The sequence below is a fragment of the Chiloscyllium plagiosum genome, unplaced genomic scaffold, assembly GCF_037043375.1.
Source record: "Chiloscyllium plagiosum isolate Xiang-an unplaced genomic scaffold, Cpla_swu_hap1 HiC_scaffold_8, whole genome shotgun sequence".
NCBI lineage: Eukaryota > Metazoa > Chordata > Chondrichthyes > Orectolobiformes > Hemiscylliidae > Chiloscyllium > Chiloscyllium plagiosum.
The window spans coordinates 49312169-49333700 of record NW_028270146.1 but is presented as its reverse complement, the minus strand read 5'-3'; the positions used below and the strand labels follow the sequence as shown (position 1 = coordinate 49333700).

Sequence of the window (21532 nt, the reverse complement as noted above, 5' to 3'; positions counted from 1 at the left end):
CGATTCTCCTGTTCCCTGGATGCTGCCTGACCTGCTGCGCTTTTCCAGCAACACATTTTCAGCTACAGATACCTCTGCAATGATTAGTGACTTGACCACATGTGCCAGAATATGTAAAAGATTTTGGAACATCTTATGCCTTCTAAAATAGCCTATTGTGTTTTCTTTCTTCAGCAAGTCAATTTTTGAAGGGAAATCTGATATTTCCCTTCTGTTTTCCTGAATTTATCCTTCTATGTTACTGACTGTGTATGTTAATGAATTATTGCATCTTTATTGAATAAGTTTTGTCTTGATAATAACAATTATGTTCATTATAAAACTTGGTTGATCTTTTGGTTTATAGCCTTATACAAATAATGTATTTAAATGGTCATCTGGAAACTAGAAAAAATATTTTCATTTAATATTGTGAGCCAAGGAATAGTGGGACTTACAGCAATAGTGCATTCCTCCAGCATTGTTCATAACATAAGAGGGAAGGCTCATCCTGACGCACAAAACTAATGGCATTCTTTAATTCAAATTGGCAGGCTAATAATTAGAAAATGATGACAAGAAATGCATCAGCTTTCTTGGGCATTTTTATATCAAAATGGATTTGGAAATTACCAAGAAGTTCTTTGCATATGGAAGGTTTATTACTAAATGATTTTCAAAGCATTGTCAAGGTTAAGGCAATTTGATGAAAGGGACACGGAATTACTTTTTCCTCTTTATGTAAAAACAGTAGCTAAGCAGATGAGAAGGCCAAAAGAAAACTGGACATTTCTCATGTACCGAGTGTGCAGGGAATGTAAGCAGTGTACCTGATTTTTTTTTGTCAAAAGGTAATGCAACTCACAGGTACCTTGCTTACTTTTACTAAGGGAGGGAGTGAATGTTTCGGTTCTTTTTGGAAAATTACTTGCCTAAGGGCCTCATATATAGTTCTATCTTTAATGCCTACATTCAAACTATGTTGCTTTACCCACTTAAATTCTATAAATATTTGGCCAGACTGCTTCCAGGTATTTAAAAGTTTCTCCCTGTAGGCATCTTGACTGAAGTACATCCTCATTCATTTGCTGTTGATGAGTCAAAGTCCTGAAACTTCCTCCCTAACTACATTGTGGTGCACCTATCACATGGATGGTAGCAGTTCAAAAAAGGTGAATTACCCCCAGCTTTTCAAATGAAATTAGGAATGTGCAGCAAGTACTACATTTGCCCATTTTACTGCCACATCCAATGAATGAATAGCAAAAACAAATGATTTGCATAAAGAAAATACCTTTCAGAGCATTTATAAAATCATGTTGTATCTAAAGTGTATTAAAAAAAAGAAAGCATTATGTGCACAGCACAGGACATTATTTCGTAACTGAAACAATATTACCCTTTTCTTCTCCTCTATAGTCAGTTCAGTCTTGCCCAGCGCATAGGACAATTTGGCCAATGCAGCTTCAGGTGTCATGTCATGTCCTGGAATGATGCCGAGGTCAGTAAGAGCCTGAAATCAAAAGTTCACAAGATATGAAACAAATTCAACTTGAAATACATTAAACTTATATGATAAAATACTTTGAAGAGAACAGAACATAGATATGCAATAATTACTTACAATTAATATTAGATTTAATACCCAGTGGCCCAAATCAGCAGGAATCTAAATTACTGATATTAAACTTTGGATGTTCACAGAAATGTTGAAGTGGAGGAGGAGTTCATTTGGTCCATTGAGTCTGGACCAGCTCTCTGAATAAGCATAATGAATTTGTGCCATTCTCTTGACTTTTCACCATAATTCTGAATATTGTTCCTATTCAAATTATCATCTAAACTCTCTTGCATGCATCAATAACACCTGCCTCCACACTTCTTGGCAATATGTTTCAGACCTGAAATACTTGCTGTTTGAAAGAGCTCTCACATGATGTTTGCTTAATTTTCAAAATACCTTAAATCTGTGTCTTTCCATTCTCGATCCTTTTTCTGAAAGGAGCAGTTTATCCCTATCCACGCTGTTTAGCTGCCTCAGGAATTCCAAAGCTTCCAATTAGCTTTCTCCTCTCCAAGGAATATAGTTTCTACTTCTCCAATCTATCTTCATTCATGTTTATTATCCTTGGAAGCATTCTCATAAACCTCTTCTGAGCTCTCTCCAATATGTTCACATCCTTCCTAAAGTGTGGTGCCCAGAACTCTACATAATATTCCCGCTGAGATCTAACTAGTGTTGTTTTCAACTTTAGCATAACAATATTGTTCCTGTTCCTCAATGTCCTCGGTGATAATGCCTAGGATAATATCTTACTAATCAGAATGCTGAGTTGTTCAGGTATTGGACTTAAGATCAAATGGACATATGTCTGTGTGGGTTTTGACATCATTCCTGCTAACAGATTTTTGTTTAAGTTTACCTCAGCTGGAGTATTACAAACAGTTGAAAGCAACGTACTATGGAAAGGTTGTGAATACATTGCAGAGAGTGAAAAAGAGAATTAAGAGCATAAAATGTAGGAACAAAAGTCAACCACTCAGCCTATCGAGTCTGTTCTGCTGTTCAATGAGATCATGGCTGATCTGATAATTCTCAATTCCACTTTCCTGCCGTATCTCCATTACCCTTTGTTCACTTGCTGATTAAAATTCTTTCCATCTCAGCCTTGAAAATATTTAATGATCCAGTCTATACAGTCCTCTGCAGTTAAGAATCCTGCAGATTCACTACACTCAGATCAGAAATTCCTACATATCTGTGTGCTAACTGAGATTATGCCCTCTGATACTAGATTCTCCCATAATGGGGAAAAATAAATTTCTCCACATCTATCCTGTCAAGCCTGCTAAGGATCTTGTGTGTTTCAATAAAGTCACCTCGAATTCTTCTAAACACTAATGAGTACAGGCCCAAACTACTCAAACTGGCCTCATAAAAAGATCCCTCTTGACCCAAAATGAACCTAGTGAATCATCAATGGATTGCCTCCAATGCAAGTATATCTTTTCTTGGATAAGAAATACTTGTCAAGTATCCTCGTGTAATCTAACTAGTGTCTTGTATAGTTTTAGCAAGACTTCCCTGTTTTTATTCTCCATTCCCTTGGTCTTTCGTATTACCTAGGTAAAAACAATGACTGCAGATGCTGGAAACCAGATTCTGGAGTAGAGTGGTGCTGGAAAAGCACAGCAGTTCAGGCAGCATCCGAGGAGCAGGAAAACCGATGATTTTCCTGCTCCTCGGATGCTGCCTGAACTGCTGTGCTTTTGCAGCACCACTCTACTCCTGTCGTATTACCTGCTGAAATTGCATGCTAGTCTCTTGCTGATTTATGCATGAGGACTCCGACATCCCTGTGCTGCAGCTTTTTCCATTTGAGTAATATTCAGCTCCTCTATTCTTCTTACCAAAGTGCATAACCTCACATTTTCCCCACAGTCCATTTGCCAAGATTTTGCCCACTCACTTAACCTGTCTATATCCTTCTGCAGACTCTTTGTGTCATCCTCACCACTTTCCTTTCCTCCTATTTTTGTGTCATCTGCAAACTTAGCTACAGTACATTCATTTCCTTCATCCAAGTGTGGCATGGTGGCTCAATGGTCACAGGTCCTAATTCTTTATTCACTTACACTTAGCACTGAGAGTATCTGGAGATTACTTCTTTTGAGATCCTGCTTGATAGTTTTTGAAGAAGCTCCCTAGTTTCTGATTGCAGGACCATATCCCTCTTCCTACTGATGTCATTGGTACCAACATCAACCACTAACTCTTGCTGAGCATTCTCCCCCAGACATCCTTGGAATCAAAGAGGCAACATACATTACTGGGATCATGTCTATGCTCATAGGAACACTTGTCTGTACTCTGGACTACTGAATCTCCTATCAGAACTGTTTATCTACTCTTCTTCCTTCCCTCCATGGGCCTTCCCCTTGCTGCACTTTTCAGAGGACCCCTCGCCAGAATGGATAATGGAAAACTGTTTCTTCAGCAGAACCTCAAGGGACACCTGCACTATCTGCCTGGCTCTCTTGGCCTGGCCATCACTCATTCTTACTCTGTCTACAAGTTCTTCTCCTGTATCTCTCTGAAGTTGCTATGTAATTCTCTACCTCACAGATGCATCAGTGACTCCAGCTGTTGCTTAAGCTCTGAAACACAAGCTCAAGTTTTTACAGTTGGTGGCACTTCCTATAATATACTTGTCTAAATCACGTGAAGTGTCCATGACTTCCCACATACCACAGGATTGGCATTCACTTGGCAGAGCTCCCCTCCCATATCTTAGATTGATTTTTGTACAATTTACTAAAGATTTACATCTCTCATGATAGTTGTTCTCGTTTCTAAAATTCATGTTTTTCAAACTTCCAGACTTTGCAATGTAATTCCCAAAGCATACAATCATAAACAAACACCTCCTCACTCATTTCACTGAACTCTCATCTCAGCAAGCTTAACATCTTGCAATAAATTTTACTTCGTGCACATGCTTCTGCCTGTACACCAAATTTCCAATTTGAATCAAACTCAAAATATTCAGCCAGTCTCCAGTCACACCGATGTGTCCACCCACACTGATTACAAATATCACACATGTTCCACAGGACTACTGAACTTAACAGTACTCTATTACAGCCTGTGCAAAATCGTTTGGAGTTACAGGTTCAATTATGTGCTTATGCATCTGTCATCAAACACAGGCAAAGTAGAAACATGAAAGCTTGCTCTACTTTAAGCTACCTCTTAAGTGGCTTGCTGACAGAGCTGCCCCTTACTCCCCATACCAACTGTTGACTCAGCGCAGGCCCACCTTCCCAGGTTCCTGTGAACCGCAGCAGAGCACTTGTGGTACTGGCAGTTTGTCAATAACATACTAATGAGGCATGCTAATATCTATCACAGCGACTGTCCATTCTCAAAGTATAGTTGAAATCATTCCGACTATTTCCATTAACCACCCAAATGCCTCACAAAAAAAAGAGATTCTTTGTAATTTATTTTTAAAATGTAACATCCCTGCTAAGTGCTACAGCTGCACTATTTGGGTAGGTATGAAGGGAAGGCCAAGCTCAATGTTGTGTTAATCAAAGGGTTGGAAAACCAGTGCAGCATGGGCTAGCATGTCAAGAGTAAGGTAAAATTGTCCAACTCCTATCTAGTACCTCACTCCGTCAAACAGATCAGCCCAAAGAATAGCTCATAGCATTCATTTAAATAATCAGGTTGCAGAATTATCCATACTTGAATAAACTAAAAACTACTTTTAATTCGATCAATTTTGGGATCAAGTAATGATATTCATCAGTTGATAGTGAAGATTATTTACTCTTGTGCTCCCTAGCCACTGATATTAATAGATGAATAAACCTGAGCTGGAAATTCAATACGAAATTTTACTCATAATCATTAAGTGACTCACCTTTCCTGTTGCATAAGATTGATGAACTGAGCCTTGCAAACACTGACTACAGTTTATTATCAACATTCCACGATCAATGCCTTTCTTAAACTCGTCCAATAAATCTGGGCGATTATTTGGAGCATTCCCCATTCCATAAGTCTCTAACACAATTCTTCCATCGGTGGTTGTAGAAATGCTTTTACCTGGATACAAATTGCAAATATGATAGAAAGATATCCAGCAATAACTTATATTTATAAGGCACCTTTAGCATAACAATAGAATATAATAAGGCACTTTACATGAGTGTAATTGAATGAAATTAGACACCATGCCTCTATTCTTCCTGTCAAAGTACATAACCCCACACTTTCCCATATTGTATTCCAACTGCTATATCTTTGTCCACGCTCCTGACCTGTTTAAGTCCTCCTGCAGCCTCCTTGCTTGCTCAACACTACCAGTCCCTCCACCTACCTTTGTGTTATCTGCAAACTTAGCAACAATGCCTTCAGTTCCTTCATCCAGACCATTAATGAATAATGTGAATAGTTGTGATCCCAAGAGAGGCACCTGTGGAACTCCACTACTCACTGGCTGCCATCTTGAAAAACACACCTTTATCCCCATTCTCTGCCTTCTGCCAGTCACCCAATCCTTTATCCATGCTAGTATTTTTCCCCTCACACATGGGCTCTTATCATATTTAGCAGCCTCCAGTACAGCGCTTTGTCAAAGATCTCAGCTATCTTCTTCAGAACCCTGGGGTGTAGTCCATCTAGTTCGGGCAATAGATCGTGTACAAGCGTTCTCCTTTGTGTAATTTGCTCATTACCTCCTCAAAAAATTCTATCAGATTCGTCAGGCATGACCTCCCTTTGATGAAGTCATCCTGATTCCGCCCTATTTTACCATGCACTACCAACTTTTCCACAATCTCACCCTTAATAACAGACTCTAATATCTTACCAATAACAGAAGTCAGGCTAACCGGCTTATAATTCCCCATTTTCTGCCTCCTTCTCTTCAACAAGGGTGTTACCTTAGCTACTTTCCAGTCCTCTGGGACCATCCCCGTCTCCAGTGATTCCTGAAAGATCACCACAAATCCTCTACAATCTCCTCAGCTATCTCCTTCAAAACCCTGGGGTGTAGTCCATCTGGTTTGGGCAATTTATCTACCTTCAAACCTTTCAGCTTCCCAGCACCTTCTCCTTAGTGATAGCCACGACAGTCCCCTCTGCTCCTAACTCTCTTGAAGTTCTGGAATGCTGCTGGTGTTTTCCAATGTGAAGACTGGTGCAAAGTACCTATTCGGTTCCTCTGCCATTTTTTTACTTCCCATTTCTACTTCTCTGGCCTCATTTCCGGTAGTCCAATGCTCACTCTTTGGGCTGTCTTACCATTTTGTACTGGTCCACTGTTTAAAAAATACTAACGTATGTTACATATCCCCTTTATTAATTCTGATGTGCGGACTTAATTACATTTTAATCTTTACAAAATATAAACATGTTTGAAAAGGAAGGTTACCGTTGCAGTCGTGATTCCTGGGAATAACCTTAACAATCCCACATTCTGATTCATATTGGTTTGTACCGTAAATTTCTTTGTCGTCTTTGGTCTCCAAACAGAGTCCCAGTGGACTATAAAGGAAATAAACATAAATTCATTGCAACACATTTGTTCACCATTTCATCTTTCCTCTGCCTAAACTGCTCTGGATTCAATTCCTATTGATGCTTCATCGCAAGCTGTTTTCTTGGCTATTCTTAATGAGGGTGGCTTTACAATGTCTTCTATTCCCAGGAGGGGGGCAAAGGAACAGGACCGTAGTCTACCTCTAAGAACTGAAATCAAACCAGTGCTATTTTCACTACTCTTAAGCGCAAGCTCATCATTTAGCCAAATGAACTAAGACCTTTCGTTATATCTGCCGTTAACCTAATTTAAATTAATTTCTATCTAGTACAAAGATATAACAGATGGATATTTATAAGAAACTGGTATCTCTGGCACAGCTTGAAGGCTCACCTTACTCTTCACTGCTGTGTTTATACTGGTCATACCTGATACATGTACCAGCTGCCTGCGCAGTAATCACACACAAGAGTTTCAAACAAATGACCATGTCTCAAAGTCTAAGCAAGAGGAATAATCTGCAGTTACATCAAGAGAGATTGTTCCAGTCCAGTCAGTCAAGGGAAATGTCCATATACAGTCCAGGGGTTTGGTCACACTTCCATCACCTGGTCATATTCAGGTGATATGTTTCAGTACAGTCCCAAGACTGGGCCATAGTCACTATGGGGTTATTGGCAATGACCACAATGGTTTGTCATAACACAGCATACATGACCATGGTGAACGTAAGTAAGGTGTCAGGGCTGAGGCAGCAGAAGACAGTTGGAGATGATGTTCAACATGGTGGGTGTCCACATAGGGGGTGAGGGGGGCGCGGGTGGTCAAGTAGAAATATGCTGCTTGAGATAGTGTGAGGTAAAAGGGGACCGGAAGACTTAGCGGGTGGTACATGGTGACCAGGTGAAACTTGGTGCTGACAGTGTTCACCATGTGCTGCATTCCCTGATATCACTTATTGTTCATCAGATGCTAACTGCAAATGGAAATCATCTGTGTACTGCCGAAAGTGAGCCAAAGTTTGATGGACAAAAGTGTGTTAGAGTGATATTAAATATTTAATTGATGGGAATTAGATCTGAAAGCTGATGAATGAGTAATCAGCCATAGTGCATTGAATAGTGTGACAGATCAGTGCAGTGGATTATAGTCACGCTTTTGTAGGGCATTCATTGAACCTGACCGTACACATGAGTTTGGTGAACATTTTCCAGTGCTGCAGCAAGATTCTTAGGATGACAATCCATGAATAGAATACCCTAGCTACTGAACGTTATTCCCAGGACATACGTATAGAGCCTCTTGGCCCCCTTAAAATACATAGCACCTCTCCTTCTACACACCCCCATCAGTAATGCTCTGGTACTATTTAAAAATGTGGGATTCTGCTCTCTGGCCTGTTCTATTTGCTGAGGTTCACTTTTCAGTCAAGTCTTTCAAAGATAGTTGCAGAAACTCCTGTTTGAAACAGACAGATTAACACTTAAGTGATCTAGCTTGGCTTGGCTTTGAAGTAACTAAACACAGACCTGTGTCAATATTAACTTTTTCTCCAGTAATTCTACACTCATGATTTTAAGAGCCTCTGTTGAATTTCATCGTAATATTTTCATCGTCAAGAAGAACAACTCTTGTTAATTCCCCATTATGTCAAAGAAAGAAAGATGGTGCTCAAAATTGGAAAATTATTGACGTACAAGTGTAACTTACCAAAAATGTCCAATTCAGCATTGACAAGTGGTTTCATGTTAGGCGAAGAAAATGCAGTAAGACTCATTGCATTAATTTTTTTCACCCGATTTCCTCTGAATAATTTGCCTTGAAAATACAGACCAACCTATATAATTGAAGAAAAATTCAGGAATGCAAGTCAAAGTTCATGAACAGAATCCGACATCTAAACTAACTGAAGGTTGCACACTCACCTCTGGTATTATGTATGATCCGGCAAGCAACAATGCCCCAAGCAAATTATCAAAGGCATCATTTCTCATCTGATGGATGGGAATCTGGAAAAAAGCAGCAGCTGTGAAACCCTATTTAGTGAGGCTAAACGTATGAAGGCAGAATACAGTACTAAATGTGTAGATTGGAAATTACTGGAGAAACCCAAAGGTGGTTGTGCATTCTTTTTGTTACACTGGAGAATTCACAGTCTCCTTCCACTCTCCTAATCCCTCAAAAACTGTATGGCCTTGCTAACTGGTGAATGACTAATATGAACAGAAGTAGACAGGACAAGCCTGCCAACCACCACTGAATAAGATCCTGGCGATTCCTGACTTCAGTTCCACTTTCTCATCCAATTTCCATCTCCCATTTCAGGGCCCTCTGGGTTAGATAATTCCACAGATTGAAATCCTAGGATTAAAAGATTCTCCTTATCTTGGTCCCAGAGGGGATTTCAGGGAGAGGTGGTGGCACAGTTGTAATGTTACTGGACTAGTAAACCAGATTCCCAGACTGATATGCTGGGAACACGGATTCAATTCCCATCATGGCAACAATTAAATTCAACACAAACTAAATCTGAAATATGAAGTTAGTTTCAGTAATGGTGCCTGCAATCAAAACCCGATCACTTTTGAGACAGCATGTATGTTTGGAACTCAACTTCTTTAAGGCAGGAGAAATCCCATTGGTTTCAAGAGTGCAAGTGGTCCATAACAAACTGGTCTGAAAAATCATGTTGACATGCTGACCCAGGAATAAACTGTGGTTATCCAATCAGTCAAGTGGCAATGGCTTAACATATCATTGGATTTATTAGTTTTATTACAGATCCTGGAATTAGAAATAAGCTTTTTGGTTACATGCAATGACATCAAAGAAGTGTTTCATATGACCAAGATGCAACAGTAGTCAGCAAATCAAAAGGGAGGCTGAATCAAATTTGACAAGAGCTGAAGAGTGACCAACAGTGTGATACCATTTGCTGGTATCGTGTTGAAAAATCACCAGACCAGAAGTCATATACTTTTAACACTGACAGTATTTCACAATCATGGACAATTTACTAAATTACGTCAAAAGTTTAGTTATCCTAATTTTGTTTTAGGAAGATGTATTGGAAAAAATATATTCGAGACACTTAGGTATAATCAGGAACACAACTATGTCTCAGTCAGTAGTGTGGTTGCCAGAAGCCTCAAAAGGGATTGAACATTTCATGATTCATTGTGAATTAAGATTGTCAAATCTGGAAAACACTTCTGTCATCATTAAAGACAGATAGAGTTCACCAGATTTGCAAGAAGACGTAAATACTGTGAACAAGCATGAGCAGTGTGATCCACTTGAGCTCATTCACTGATATGATCATTAACTGATGTTGTTCAGCCAGCAGAACAAGCAATGTCAATGATAGAGATACAGATTGTTCTGCTGTAACATGCATTTCATTTACACGAAGTCACTTTAACTCAATTGATGAATTAGGAACACTGTTTCTAAAGTGCAAACTTTTAAAGCATATATTGGTTATAATGCAATTCCAGCCCCATTAATTTAAATGATGCTGCTATTAAGCGACTTTCTTATAACGCGGGGTTACACAAAAATGGAAATACCACATCATAGCAGAACCGACTGTACTGGTGGTGAGTAACCAGCATTTTTCCAGTCCTTACAATGAAACATATATTGCATCAGTGGCAAATACTACAAGATGCCACCAAAGTAATACCCGTAATTGTCTCTGTACACTTTTTTAAATAAGGATGTAAATTTGCAAATCTCCAGTTCTGGACTCACACTGAACTTAAGGGAGATTGAGGAATATTATGATGAGTGCCTCTACAATTTCTACTCTCACTTCAGTCAGTACCTTATATGATCCTTGTGTCTTACTAATATTAAGCACAGACAGATTATCCAATACCTCCTCCATATAATTTTTAATCCCTTCAAGTGATCCCTTGGTATTAAGCAATGACCTGCCCAGCTGGAAGTCATCACCAGAGGGCCCTCTTTTGGCACAGTGGTAACACCCAATCTTCAGACTGAGAGGCCTCAGTTCAAGTCCTGCCTGCTCCAGAGGTGTGTAATAGCATCTTGAACTAGCTGATTGGTTAAAAAAAGGAAAGCAAGCTGTTGAGGGCTCTATTGTGGAGTTATGGACCAGACAAACCCCCTCAAAATATATTAAGAAGATAGCCTAGACCCTAACTTTTACTTATTTTAAAGGTAAGTGCCAGATGTTGTATCCCAGTTGCAATTTGAATAGAACAACCAGATTTGAAGCAAAACACACTTTATTCATCCACTATAGTTAAAATGCAATAAAAGAAAAGGGAAACAGGAATAACTTAACTCTATTGGAAAACTTAACTAAATAATAGATTATTAAACTACTAAACATTAACTGTTCCAATATAGTAACATCCCATAAATACACACTTGGCAAAGGCAAATTCAACAAAACAGATTGTCTCACAGGCATTTCTACAGTCCAGGAGGAAATCTAGAGAAAACTCAGAGGCAGGGAGAGATGTACTGCAGCTTCCAAACCCAGATTCAAGATCTCGGCAACTGCTACTGAAAACTAAAACTAAAACCTGGCTCTCGGGGAGCTTGATCCTCAGCCATTCAGGCTGATTCTATTGTTCCAACTTGAGAAAAAGCTCGAAGGCTTCACAAGCTGTTTATAGGCTTTGAAGCAGACTGATCCGCACATCTATCTCAGCGTTTCTTCAAAAAGAGGACATCATACAACTCTTAAAGCCACAGTATTGTCACATGTCACCTTAAAAAATGAAACATTAATATAAAAAGATGGCTTTATTTTTAAAAACCCTTAGACTTACTCTATTAGTACACCACAATAAGGGCAACACAGTGGCTCAGTGGTTAGCACTGCTGCCTCGCAGCGCTAGGGACCTGGGTTTGATTCTAGCCTCGGGCGACTGATTGTATAGAGTTTGCCCATTCTCCCAGTGTCTGCGTGCATTTCCTCCGGGTGCTCTGGTTTCCTCCCACAGTCCAAAGATGTGCAGGTTAAGTGAAATGGCCATGCTAAATTGCCAAGAGTGTTCAGGGATATGTAGGCTAGATGTATTATTTGGGGGAAATGTAGAGTGATAGGGGTAGGGGAATGGGTCTGGGTGGAATACTATTTGGAGGGTTAGGGTGGACTTGTTGGGCCTATTTCCACATTGTAGGGATTCTATGAATACATATACATTATATTGACTCTGAGCATGCAAATGTTCACTACTACAGTCCATTTTAATTCATTTTTTACCACCACCAAACGCCTCTGTCTTCACCAAAGTTGTAACAAAGCATCAGCAATTATTTTCTCTCATTCTGTCATGTGTATAATTTTCACATTGAACAGTGCAATAATAAGCTCCATCTCAGCATTCTGGAATTCTTATCCTTAAATTTTTCCAAAAACTTAAAGGGGTTATGATCAGAATATACAATTGTCTCAAATTACTGGCAATATAAATGTTGAAGTGTTGCAATGCCAACATCAACCTCAAGGTCTCCTTCTTAATCGTGGAATGATTTTTGACAATTATTCAATTTTCTGGAAAAATATCCAATAGATCTTTCAATCTTCTTGCTGTCTTCTTGCAAGAGTATAGCACCGACACCCACATCATTCGATAGACATCTGGTTAACCCAACTTTCAGACATTCTTCTGTCCACTGAAGTTCTCTGCAGTTCTTCAACAAGATAGTTTTAGAAACAACCACACTGCTAAAATTCAGTAAGAACTTCCGATAAAAAACCACACAATCCCAGGAATCAATTCCCAATTCCCTCTTCGTCAATGGGTATGGGAAACACCCCAATAACCTTTGTTTTTGCATCTCGTGGGCTATCTGACATGGCCTAGGAACATGACCTGGGCTTTTGCAAACTCACTCTTAGCCAGGTTTATCTCCAAGCCCGCCTCCCAAAGTCAGTTTAACAATTCTGATAGACACTCCAAATGTTCCTTCCACGTGTGACTAAAAGTCATCAGATCATTGATGTTCACCACAGAACTGAGTAATCCAGAAATGACTTTATTTTTTAATATTTGAATGTGGCTGGTGCATTTATCATACCAAACGGCATGACTTTAAACTTGTACAATACATTCAGTGTCCTGAATGCCAAAATTTTCTTCAAATAAAGAATACCTGCCATGTACCTTTGAGTAAGTCCAACTTAGAAATATAAGTTTGTGGTCAAACCTTCTTAAAACAGTCTTCCGAACATGAAATAGGATATGAAACATATTTTGTAACTTCGATAGTCCACACATAATTATTGGATACCATCTGGGTTTTGGCACCATTACTATGGATGAGCTCCATATACTAAAACTCACTTTGATTATGTTGTCTTTAAGCATGTGATCAATCTCTTTTTTAACTTATGTCAACTCTAGAAAGTTAAGTCTATAAAGGATGTTGCTTAATTGGAACAGCATTTCCTGTTATGATGATTAGGTTATTACTTCCTAGCTTACTCCCACATAGCTCCCCATGTGATTGTGATCACTCTTCAAGTCATTTCAATTTTCCTTTGGAAGCTAACTCAATAACTTATCCCAATTTTTGAGAACTTCCTCATTGCCCAATTTAATTGAGGAATGTCCTCAATTCAGAATCATCTGGACTTTTGATTCTTCACTGTGTGTTGTAACCAGTACTTTCCTTCCCTATTAAAATACATTTTGAGCATATTCACATGATACATTCTCTGAGATTTCTTTCTATCTGGCATGTGACGATGCTGCCCCTTTAACAAGTTTATCTTGTTCTTGGGTTTTTTCAAGAGGGCTCGTAAAGACAGTAATGTCTATATGTCTGGAAATGTCTAAACAATGGCAGGGGAGTGGTCAGTTGTCCCAGTTCAAGTTTTGTTTTCTAATTTGGTTTGTTTCAGCAAGCAGTCAGAAAGTTGCTGGGTCCTAGAAAAGCAGCTACAATGAAAAGAGATTCCACGCTTCAACAAAGGTATTGACTTTCTGTCTGAAATCTCTTCTGCCTGTAAGAACCTGTGTTTGAATTTACCTTTTGCCCAGGGGTATATTTATGGGATGTTGCAGGGATTGGAACAGCTCCTTTGTTGGTTGTGATACTTTCATTTGGGTTTTCAAATAATTACCTTAATCTAAATTCTGTTTTCTTTTGTTCCTGTTTCATCCATAGTGTTTAAATAAATTCTGTCTTGTTTAAAGCTGAATGGTTTGAGGGATTCAAGATGGCAGCGACCCAGTAGGTCCGAGTCTGCTGAGCTCTGCCCAGGACCCAGGCAAAGTGGGGTACCTACCCTCCCCTCACTTTTTAAACTTCTAAAAGTAGCTTTTTCCCAGCAGCTACAGTCATTCTGCATCAAACGTTTGCAGTTTGATACATTTTAAAATGACCAAAGGCACAGGAGTTTGCAACAGGCAAGGACCACCCACCACCCCATGCAGAAGCATGACCGAGAGATCGAGAAATTTGAGCAGCGTGTTGGAGGGGCAGATCAACGTGCCGCAGCCTCTGAGACCACTGTTGAATCTTCCGTGGGTCAGGTCTGGGCTCTGGAACATCGAGTCCAGGCCTTAGAAGAGCATATCGATGACCTCGAAAATTGATTCGGAGATGCCGATGTTGGACTGGGGTGGACAAAGTTAAAAATCACACAACACCAGGTTATAGTCCAACAGGTTTAATTGGAAGCACACTAGCTTTCGGAGCGACGCTCCACAACCACCTGATGAAGGAGCGTCGCTCTGAAAGCTAGTGTGCTTCCAATTAAACCTGTTGGACTATAACCTGGTGTTGTGTGATTTTTAACCTCGAAAATTGAGGTCGTCAGAAAGATATTCGGTTGCTGGGCCTTCCTGAATGGGAGGAGGAAGGCCAGCTTGTTGATTTCCTGGAGCAATGGCTCCCACAACTACTGAAGCTGGAGTCTGAGTTAGGCCGGGTGCAGGTTGAGCGGGCCCACCGGGTTGCTGTGCGCAAGCCCAGATCTGACCAGCGCCCACACTCAATCCTAGTGCGACTCCAGCACTAACAGGGAAAAACAAATGTTACTGGAGACCTCCAGAGTTTTGGGGAAGGATCCCCAAGCCATGGTATACAAGGGATCCAAAATAATGCTGTTCCAGGACTTTTCTCCAGTTGTGGTACGCAAGAAGAAGGCATTTGATGAGGTAAATAAGTGTCTAAGGGATTTAAATATTCAAAATTCCATGTGATACCCGGCAACGCTGCGTTTCAGAAGGTCGGTGCATAACTTTGGATCACCAGAAAATGTAAAAGAATTTATGGATGCTCTCAAATAGACTGATGGACTTGAACTACATGGACAATGTCTTTATTTTATCCCCTTTTGTTTTCCCCCTCCTCTCACCCCCTTTCTCTTTTCCATCCTTCCTTGGCGGGGGTGGTTTGTTCTCTTTTTTAACCCTTATCTTAATCCACTTGGTTTATCCAGTTGTTGAGAGATGTTTCTGGGTCTTTTTTTCCTTAATATTTGCTGGAATTGTAATTTTATATATTCTATTCTATGTTGCTGTCTTGTTAAGAATGCCTAGGTAATAATATGGAGGGGGCAGGTTGGCTGCTCACTTCCAACTCTTGTGTTGTAAGATATTGGCATTTGTTTATTTTACTTTGTAATGTCTGGACCGAGGGCATGGCTCCAGCTGGAAGGTGTTATGGTGGGATTACTGGAATTATGTCTTATGTTATTTTTTTAGGAGTAGTTCTTAGTTGTTTTGATTTAGTTGTTTGAAAAGTTATATTTTTTAATTCATGTGAATTGTTTATGGTCTCTACTCAATGCCTCTTGAATGAGCTTCTTCCTCCTTGGGGGTCTCAGACTTTCTTGAACGATCATGGCTAGTCATTTGCTTAAATGGTGCACCTGGAATGTCAAGGGGAGCCACACGTCAATTAAAAGGAAAAAGATATTATCAGGTCTTAAAAAAGAGAGGGTTGATTTTGCCCTTTAATAGGAGACACATCTACTTGATAGGGAGCATTCGAAGCTGCAGCAGGGAGGATTTGGTCAGATGTCCTTTTCATCTTTCAGCTCAAAAAGTAGGGGAGTGGTCATTCTTATCCGGAAGAATCTTCCCTTCCAAATGCTAAGCCAGATAAAAGATGAGTCTGGACGGTATATATTGATTAAAGCCCTATTACATGGAGAGGAGAACAGGATTTTGAATGTACATTGCTCTCCAGCACATCCTTTTAAATTTGTAACAGACGCACTCTTCAAGTTGATGGTTCTCGGTGTGCGTCATATAATTATAGGGGGAAATTTTAATTGTATTATCAATTCCGAGGTGGATAGGATACCTAGGAGCTCTGTGGGTATATCTCAGAGATCTAGGCAGTTAGCTGATCTGAATAGGGAGTTGGGACTGGTAGATGTGTGGAGGTGTCTTCACCCTGAGGGTAGAGGTTTTACTTTTTACTCTAACCCACACGAGTGTTATGGTGCTATGAAATCTGTTGAAGTTCTTAAAAGTGAAGTGCTCGAGGAAAACAATTACAGAAACAAAAGGAGAAGTCACAAGTGACTGGTAAACAAATAGAACTGCGTAATTCGATGGTTGGCCTTAGTTTTAATGAGGAAGACAATGATAATTTGGATTTAGATGAGTGGTGCTCTTTTTTCTTTATTATTATATAATTTGTTTTTGCAGCTCCCATTTCAGACTCTTCCTTACAGGCTGATCAGTCTTTGGAATGTACAGCTGTTTCACTTAATTCTCAATAACTTTACTACTGTAGTCCAGGAACAACATTGACAAGATAATAATCTCGCTGATGTATCTGCTGTATTGTTGTTGTTGTACCTGTTGTATCTGTTCAACTTGGCTCATCTTTCTTTGTTGCTTTTTTATTCGTTTTGGTGATTGTTCTTTGTTTATGCAATATGGAGGGTGGCCGTTATTCTTAGTTGATGTGTTAAAAGATAAGGCTGGCCAGCGGTAACAATTCTTCCACACTTGGTTAAGCAATGATGCCATAGCCAGGATCTATCAGACTAAACTCCCAAGCTAAAAACTGCGATATGGTGTGTGAGTGTGTGCCCTTTGTGATTCGGTTTGAACGGACATTTGTTTGTTGGTGATTGAATGTTTGTGCTTTGTTCCCTGGAGCTTGAGATCCAGGACTGTTTTGAATCTGATTTCTATTATGGAAATTTAACATGATTTATTTTAAGGTTAAGGACTTTACAGTGATTATGAAATAAAATATTAACTCCTGTTCTTTTGCAGATCATGACTACCTTACTATCAGTTTCTAACTAATCTTCTATCCTTACATAAAAGCGAACCTTATTCAATTTCAAATCAGCTTAATACGGAGGCAAACAACATTATAGCCGTAGCTTTATTCAGAAAGTCCCCTTCCTCAATGACAGTTGAAGTTTCAGTTCAACATTAGATTGTAATAAATCATCAAAAAAACCTATGGTTAATATCTGTGACCTTGGATTCGGCCATTATTCATACATTAGAAGTTTTTTTTAAACTTGAATAGACAAATCCTTTTAAGGCAACTCCGGTTGTTTCACGACCTACAGCATTGTAATTGAGCAATGACTGGTCAGGACTACTTAAGAAAACTAATTTTGGATTTAAATTAAGGGACTAAAACTGGGTAATTATAGTGGATTTCAAAGTTGGGAACTGTATGCATTTTACATTTTAAATATTAAATACTGAATAAATGAATTTCCAATTTATAATATATAAATATATATTTATAAATTATATAAGAAAATAAAATGTTGTATGTTATTCAGATATATTGTTAAAAAATGACCATTGATATATTACATCAATGGCCCTCGATGTTGGCCCTCGATGTTGCGCCGATCCAAGCCCACCTAACCTACACTAGCCCACTATCCTCCATATGCCTATCCAATGCCCGTTTAAATGCCCATAAAGAGGGAGAGTCCACCACTGCTACTGGCAGGGCATTCCATGAACTCACGACTCGCTGAGTAAAGAACCTACCCCTAACATCTGTCCTATACCTACCACCCCTTAATTTAAAGCTATGCCCCCTCGTAATAGCTGACTCCATACGTGGAAAAAGGTTCTCATGGTCAACCCTATCTAAACCCTTAATCATCTTGTACACCTCTATCAAGTCACCCCTAAACCTTCTTTTCTCCAATGAAAACAGCCCCAAGTGCCTCAGCCTTACCTCATACAATCTTCAACAGAGGAGATCTGCTCTCTCAAAACAAGACAATGAGAACTAAGCTCTGTTGATCTTCCAATGTCCACAAAAATAATTGAAAACTTACTTATTTTCCATAATCTTCTTCAGATGTATCCACACTCAGTAATGCATAAAGTATGCTTGGTACCACTCCACTCAGTGCTCTCTCCTAAATTCAAGCTGAATTCTATCCATATCATTAGGTGTCCCTAATGATGAAAAAGGACTACTACCTGACTTAAGCAGGCACTGCTGTCACCCAGCATTCCAACTTTGGAAAATAGGGACAACCAACCATACCGAGGAATAGGGTGGTATATCAATCATTATTTCTCTTGTAGCATCACTGCCCCATTTCATGGAGTTGGCAAGCTCCATAATGTCACAGCTATGTGATACAATGACTAGGACAAGTGAATGAGACAAATCACCTATTTAGTTATTCTCCTCTTGCAATTTTTGATTAGCTGAAAATTCAAATCCTAAAATTAGCTTTCAGATTATGACAAGTAAGATTCCAAAATGTATAGTTAGGAACAGGCTTTAAAGTTAGACAAGCATAAATTGATAAATTGGTTAAATGAGGTTAAAATGAAAATAGAGGCAAGGAGATCAACTACAGAAGGGAAGAGAATGATGCAGTAAGAAGGATAAAGCAGCAAAGTACAGTTTTTAAAATGTTTTAGTCACATGTTAGGTTTCCACCCTGAATTACAGATAATGATTATTATATTTATTATTATAAATATTTATTATTAATTATAGATTATTTATATTATTAATATTTATAATAAATCAATTGTATTAGCCTGAATCAATACTAATTGGCAGGATTCCTTCACACGTTCTCAGTGACCTGTCATATTGATTCATGGCTAATTTAAAACATGACTGCATTAATTCATTGTTAATTAAAGAATGGAAAGCTACATTACTGGCCAGTTGAAGAAATTTTGCATACGATTGGGGGATAGGGATAGATATATATATATATATGGCAGATGAAACTCCCAAAAGTTGGGGAGGTGACTGTGAATGGTTTTATATATATATGTATAAAAAAAAGAAATAACATGAGAAAACAATGTAAGGCCACTAAGGTTGAGGAATATATAAACAAGGTTAAAGCAACAATACTGTAAAATAAAAAAAAACTTAGATTCTATTCGGAATCCCGAGCCTATGTCTGGCATACCGACCCTTTCTGAGAATTGGGCTTTCGTTCCTGTATACATGCTGAGCCCTGTGGCTATGTGGTTGGCCCTGCTGCCTCGCGATGCCAGGGTCCCGGGTTTAATACCAGCCTTGGATGGCTGTCTGTGCGGAATTTGAACATTCTCCCCGTGTCTGTGTGGGTTTCCCCTGGGTGCTCCGGTTTCTTCCCACAGTACAAAGATGTGCATGTCAGGTGAATTGGCCATGCTAAATTGCCCATAGTGTTAGGTTAATTAGTCAGTGGGAAATGGGTCTAGGTGGTTTATTCTTCGTAGGATTGGTGTGGACTTGTTGGGCCTGTTTCCACACTGTAGGGAATTGAATCATTTCCTGATTATTTCTTAATTTAAAGCATCCACTTGTTGAAACTTTTACTTCTTTTGAAAATGAAGCATTCAGTCTTCATAGTCGATATCATGGGGATGAGCGACTTGCACCATCCTAAACCGGGTCACATCCCAAGGACTAGAGTAATGTTAATGAAGCATGCCCCTGACTGCAAGACCAAAAGGCCAAATTTGCTCAGTGTGTCCAAGTGTGATAAGGATGCAAATGCAGTAAAATTCTAGGAGTAGCCTGAATACGAATGGCTTCTGCTACAAGTCTGAAAGATGTGCCTATCTGTCTGATGGAAGTGACAAACAATTGAACAATAATCAAGAAGCTCAATTGCCTTTATTTAACCCTATGCTTTTGCAATGTTTTCTGTCTGGAGTCACTGACATGATCCAGACCAATAGTACACACCAGTCCAGGAATTTCCAGTCGCAAATGAGGTGAGTGGTGGTTTTCTTTTGGGATGTCCAGAACCGTACTGAACCATGATGCAAGTTACAGGTAAAACAAATTATATTCAGCATCCTTGCGATCCCAAATGCCGTATGCCAGCCCTGATAGGGTTGATTGGAACCAGGATACCCACTGGGGGCGGAACCTACCTCATGTAACTACCCAACGACCACAGCTGGACAATGTTTTCCCGAGGGGACCCTGAAAATGGGGACAGGCAGGCCCCAACATTTCACCTTTGTGACTGGCAACAAAACATCAAAATAAAACTCAGTGGCAAATGGCTGGCAATAACTGTTGAAATATGGCCAATGGGGAGTAATGTGTCTTTAATGTAGTGTACAAAATCCCATGCAAGGACTGCACAAAACACTATATAGGACAAACAGGAAGACAACTAACGATCCACATCCATGAACACCAACTAGCCACGAAACGACATGACCAGCTATCCCTAGTAGCCACACACGCAGACGACAAGCAACATGAATTCGACTGGGACAACACTACCATTATAGGGCAAGCCAAACAAAGAACAGCCAGGGAATTCCTAGAAGCATGGCACTCATCCACAAACTCCATCAACAAACACATCGACCTGGACCCAATATACCAGCCACTACAGCGGACAGCTGAAACTGACAACCGGAAGCGGCAGGGACAGGCCACTATAAATGCTGGAGGAAACACCACATAAGCGCTTCACAGGAGGCTCCCAAGCACTGAGGATGTCACCTAGACAGGGGACGAAACGTTTGCAACAAAAACTTCCAGCTCAGCGAACAGAACCACAGCATGTGTCTTTAATGTTACCTCGGAGCTGATGTTGGGAATTGATAGGCTTTCATCCTATCAAAAGAAAAATCTACTAATATACACTGACTCTTCATTGTGATTTTAATATGATCCACGATTCTGGAGTCTTGTGGGAACATTGAAGATTTTTAACTCCAAAGGGGGGCAGCATTGTAGTAATGCTATTTTCTCCAATCAATCTGACAGTTATCAAGATATCTGGCTCATGCTGATGAAAATGATACTGTTTATAAAGTAATGGGCAAGTATATGCAGCTGCCAAGCAGTTAGCCTTACAACTCAAACTTCTGATCCCATAGGGTCCCTAGTAAAACACATTTAGACACAGTATAAGGACGGGTATGCCAGACCTGGGTAAGGTGAATGATACTGGGAATGATACTGTCTGTTCAGTGCCAATTCACAATGTAGAGGTTGATTTTGCTGTTGCTTACTGACTGTAATCATACAGGTTTAGTGTTTGGATTGTTTTCAATATTGTTTTGAAATTTGGA

The 21532-nt window shown here is 39.6% G+C and overlaps 1 protein-coding gene across 1 annotated transcript in view; it reads right to left on the bottom strand.

Moving 5' to 3' along the window:
- Nucleotides 1-21532, bottom strand: part of LOC122553554 (60 kDa lysophospholipase-like) — a 122614-nt gene that overhangs the window by 61291 nt on the left and 39791 nt on the right. Inside the window, 6 exon segments of the mRNA XM_043697527.2 lie at nt 1379-1492; nt 5409-5563; nt 5566-5593; nt 6924-7036; nt 8742-8868; nt 8957-9040. Of these exon segments, the coding sequence (XP_043553462.2) occupies nt 1379-1492; nt 5409-5563; nt 5566-5593; nt 6924-7036; nt 8742-8868; nt 8957-9040 (621 nt within the window).